Source organism: Carlito syrichta, unplaced genomic scaffold (assembly GCF_000164805.1).
Source record: "Carlito syrichta isolate Samal-C Ts95f unplaced genomic scaffold, Tarsius_syrichta-2.0.1 Scaffold139178, whole genome shotgun sequence".
NCBI classification, from domain to species: domain Eukaryota; kingdom Metazoa; phylum Chordata; class Mammalia; order Primates; family Tarsiidae; genus Carlito; species Carlito syrichta.
Genome location: NW_007083274.1, coordinates 12,257 through 16,824, shown reverse-complemented (window position 1 = coordinate 16,824; position 4,568 = coordinate 12,257). Strand labels below are relative to the sequence as shown.

At 54.9% G+C, this 4,568-nt stretch overlaps 1 protein-coding gene across 1 annotated transcript in view; it reads right to left on the bottom strand.

Moving 5' to 3' along the window:
- Positions 1–2,567, bottom strand: part of ASPSCR1 (ASPSCR1, UBX domain containing tether for SLC2A4) — a 45,993-nt gene extending 43,426 nt beyond the window's left edge. The window contains exons 1-2 of the mRNA XM_008049897.2: positions 2,364–2,567; positions 1,152–1,207 (exon numbers count right to left, since the gene is read on the bottom strand). Coding sequence (XP_008048088.2) covers positions 1,152–1,207; positions 2,364–2,465 — 158 coding nt within the window. The 5' untranslated portion in view covers positions 2,466–2,567. The remainder of the gene's footprint in view (positions 1–1,151; positions 1,208–2,363) is intronic.
- Between the last annotated feature and the right edge of the window lie 2,001 nt (positions 2,568–4,568).

Here is a 4,568-nt window from a genome sequence, read left to right as displayed (position 1 = left end):
GCTACTTGGAAGACTGAGGCGGAAGGATTGCTGGAGCCCAGCAGGTCAAGGTTGTGGTGGCCAGGAGCAGCCACTGCACTCCAGTCTGGGCAACAGAGTGAGACTCCAACTCAAAAAAAAAAAAAAAGACACTATCACACAGACTCTGGATAGGTTAACAGAGGATGGAGAGAGATGGGAAGCTCTGTGGCAGGATGCTCACCCTGCACTCGGAGCACCTATCTTGGGACTATCACATGATCAGGACAGGAGATGAAAGACTGGGATGAATTGTAGGTAGCACCCATAAGAAAGCCCTCCCCAGAGAGTCCCATAAGGCAGTGTAGGCAAGGCTGAGAGGGCAGGCTCTTGCCTTTGCCTCCAAACTAGGACAATGATACTGTGAAGTCAGGTCTTTAAAGTGAAAAGTCATGCATGTAGAAGAGAAACCCACATCTCACCAATTTGAGGGCTCTGACCCTTCTGTTGTCTCAGACCCTTGAGAATCTGGTGAAAGCCCTCTCTTGGGAATAATACCAACACACAGAGAACCACACATGTAATTCCAGGGGGTAAAGGCTGCCAGGATCCACCAGCAGTTTTCAGGGTTTCTTCCCATTTCTCCATGACCAGCTCTTTGACCTCAGAACCCCATCAGGAACTTACATAATCAAATGCACTAAAATCTTCTATACTGGGTCAAATGGTGTTCCTCTAAAAGACAGGTCAATGTCCTAACCTCCAGAATCTGTGAACGTGATGCTATTTGGTATATGGGTCTTTGTAGAGGTATTTGAAGTTAAGGAAGTTAAGGTGAGATCCTCCTAGATTATCAGGTTGGGCCCTAAGTCCAATTACGAGTGTCCTCATAAGACACAGAAGATGAGAGACTCAGAGAGTAGAAAAGGCCATGGGAAGATGAAGGCAGAAAGCGGCGTGATGTAGCCACATGCTAAGGAACTCCTGAGTTGCCAGAAGCTGGAAGAGGAAAGGAAACATTCTCCCCTAGGTCGTTTGGAGAGACTGTGGCCCTGCCAGTTCCAGAACTGGAAGCTAATACATTTCCATTGTTTTAAGCCACCCAGTGGGGCTCTTCCAAGCCAGAGCCAGTATATTCAGGGAGAAATGAGCAGATCGACTTGCACCCTGCAGCTGAGCCCTAGCCAACTCACTTCAGATCGTATTCACTGGGGTTGAAGTCCTGCCGCCGGCACGTGTCTTCCAGAACCTAGGAGCGAGATAAAAGAGCGGTGAACCACTGAGTGTGGCCAGTCTGGCAGGCTTAGTGGGAAGGCTAGCCAAGGGCACTCAGCTCCCTGGTGAGCCAGCAGGCTCTACCCAGACAAAACCTAGGACGAGACCTCACGAAAGATGTTCCACTCAACAGTTTCAGGTGTCTCATCTGCAAATCCTGTCCACTCTCCCTCCCTTCCTCACCGAAAACCCCCTATGTCTTGCCTCGTTCCCCAGCTCTGTGGTGTCGCCCTGCAGCCTATTACCACAGGCATCGTCTTAGCACACACCCTGGGATGAATTTCCCCCCAAGACAATAAAGTTCAAAACTATTAGCTCTGTAACCTGCCTCAAACCTGCCCAGCACAGGCCACCCTGTGGCCCTGGTACCCTCTGTGCACTTGCTCCCACTGCTGGACCACTCTGCCCCTCTTCTCCATAAGCTGACCCCTGAGCACCAGCACAAATAGATCCTTGAAACGGGTCCTGTCGCAGGCCCCGCTTCTGCACTCAACAGGCACCAGTTAAACAGCCTTCCACACTGTCATTCACCTGCCCAGGCCCTGCCACCTCATGCTGTGTGCTACTCCTGCAGGCACCAAGCTGACTGAACCTTTGCACCTCAGGGTTCCCTACGCAGCAGGGGCTCAATAAACACTTTTAAACTTAATTGATTCGAGGTCACAAGCTGCCCCAGTAAAAGTGCAGTGAGTGACTCGGCAAAAATCGCTTCCAGGCACCAAAGCCAGCAACTCTAGCCACTGCGCAAACCGGGCACCGTGTCCAGGAACACGACCCGGGGATGGGGGCACAGGTCGGGGCTCCTCTCTTCCGGTTCCCTCGGAGGCAAGGCTCAGATAAGAGCCTAGGAGTAGAATGGGGAGACAGGCGGTGGCGTCCCTCCCGCACCCTCAGAAGGGGTCGCCACCCGCCCCACACAACCTCACAGGACCCCAGCAGAAGCGCAGGTGCCCGCGACCCGCGAGAAGGGGACAGGGCCGCCCGTGCAGGAGGCCGCTCATTGGCCGTCGCGGGCCCCGCCTGCGGCCCCGCCCCCGAAGACCTCGGACGCCGACCGCCGGGGGCGGGGCCCCGGCCCTGGTGCGGCGTCCCCCTCCCATCCCCAGTCCATCCCGGGCCAGCGGCCGCACCTGCAGTAATACGGTGCTGGGTGTCACCTTCACTGTGTGGCGCCGCCCGTTCGGAGCCAGCACCGACACCGCGGAGCCTCCGCCGCCTGCCGGGGCCGCCATCTTCCGTTCACGTGACTCGCCGCCGGCTCGGCTTCAAACAACTTTATCGGCAACAGCCGGGATGCACAGCCACGCGGCCAACAGGGATGAGGCTGGCTCGCACTTCCGGGTCCCGCCCCGGCGCCCAGGCCCCGCCCCCGGCGCTGCCGCGTGGCTACTACAACCCGTGTGGGACTCGCTCAACCCAAACCGCGCGGCTGACCTCGGATTCTAGGAAGTGCGGCCCTGATAGGCTCGACGGGACGGACAGGGGACGGGAGCGCGGTCACCCCCAGCAGGCGCCACGTGAGATCCAGGGTCTCACCTAGCCGTCCACGCTCGCGGGGTGGCCGCCATCGGCAGCCTGAGTGACAGCCGAGCTCCCAAGCGACACACTAAGGCGCAGCTCTGGGTCCTCGTTGGCTTCCACCCCTGTGTGGCCGGCCTGTCCTGGGTGCTCTGCTCTCCCTCATCCTCCTAGCTTCCTCCACTCCAGCACCTGGACTTATTCCCTGTCACCTACTCCGATGGTCACGGTCCACCTCTTGACCTTTAGGGATACAGCAGGCCCCCCCACCCTGCACGAACCTTCTCTCACTGCTAAAATACTCAGCCCTTGATAATCGACTTACTTAACCCTAAAGTGAGAGTTAAATCCCAGGCAAATCCTACCTATCCCGAGAGTGGGAGTTAAATGCCTGGCAGCTGTCAGGGTTTGTGAAGCTCCCCTAGACTTGAGGGTAGAAAATGTGGAGACACAAGCTCCAGAGCCGCAGGGTGAGCCGATTTAGTCTTAACCAGAGCTCCCCCAGGTCCACAGGCCACCTCAAGAATTTATGGTGACCAAGCCACATGCTGAGCAGGGGCTTGCGTGGAACCTGGAAAAACCCATCACAGCCCCCAGCTCCCACAACAAGACTGGCCCCTGGCCTCACTGCCACCAGAGGCACATGCCACCAGCTCCAGTATTCTGGAAGGAGCTGTCCTCAATGACTGCTGCCACCGACCTTAGCCCATGGTATTTGGGCCACTCTTGGCCAGTACTCGCACATGTATCCCCCATGCCCTGGATTTGGCTAAATTCTAAGTTCTATCCTGGTGAGTTGGAGACCAGCATGGGCAACAAAGTGACATCTCATCTTTACAAAAAATTTAAAAATTAGCCAAGCTTGGTGGTGTGTGCCTGTAGTCCCAGCTACTGGGAAGGCTGAGGTAGGATTGCAGGAGATTGAGGCTGCAGTGAGCTGGGCTCCTTCTCGCCACAGCTCAGCCCTATCTGGTGCTCTTCTCACTATGTGTCTGTCTGCTTGACTGTCTCTGCAGGCTCTGTGAGTTCCTGGCCAAGGCTCAGGTGCACAGAAATCTGTGGAAGAGGGGGCTGTGTGCAGTCATCAGTCACTGTGTATTCTAACACCTCTGCATGAGTGCTGTCACGTCTTCGTGTAGATGACACATCACATCCATGTCTCACACGCACACACACACACACCTCTGCATATGATAAACAGAAATATCTACCTACATTGGAGAAAATTGGGTAAAGCCTCACAGTGACCACAGCCCCAGGGACACCCCTCACATCTAGCCAGCCCATCACATACCTTAGAGCTTCACTGAGCCACACACTTTTTTTGAGTCAGTCTCTCTGTCTTCTAGGCTGGAGTGCAGTGGCATGATCACAACTCACTGCAGCCTCAACCTCCTGGGTTCAGGCAATGCTTCTGCCTCAGCCTCTGAGTAGCCGAGACTACAGACATGTGCCACCACACCCAGGTAATTGTTTTTTGGGGGTTTTTTTGGTAGAAATTAGGTTTCACTATGTTGTCAAGGCTGGTCTCGAACACCTAGTCTCAAGCAATCCTCCCGCTTTAGCCTCCCAAAGTGCTGGGATTACAGGCGTGAGCCCCCATGCCTGGCCGTTTCCATTTTTTTTAATGACACTGACATTTTTGAAGAGCCTGTTTTCTTTAGATTTTCCCACAGTCTAGATCCTAGGGTTAAACATTTAGGGCAGTAAGGAGAGTAGGTGACAAGTCATCAAGAGATCCAGGACATCAGTTTGCCTGTTAGTAAGGATGTGAAGTTTAACCACCTGGTCATGTTGGGGTCTGCTGGATTCCTCCA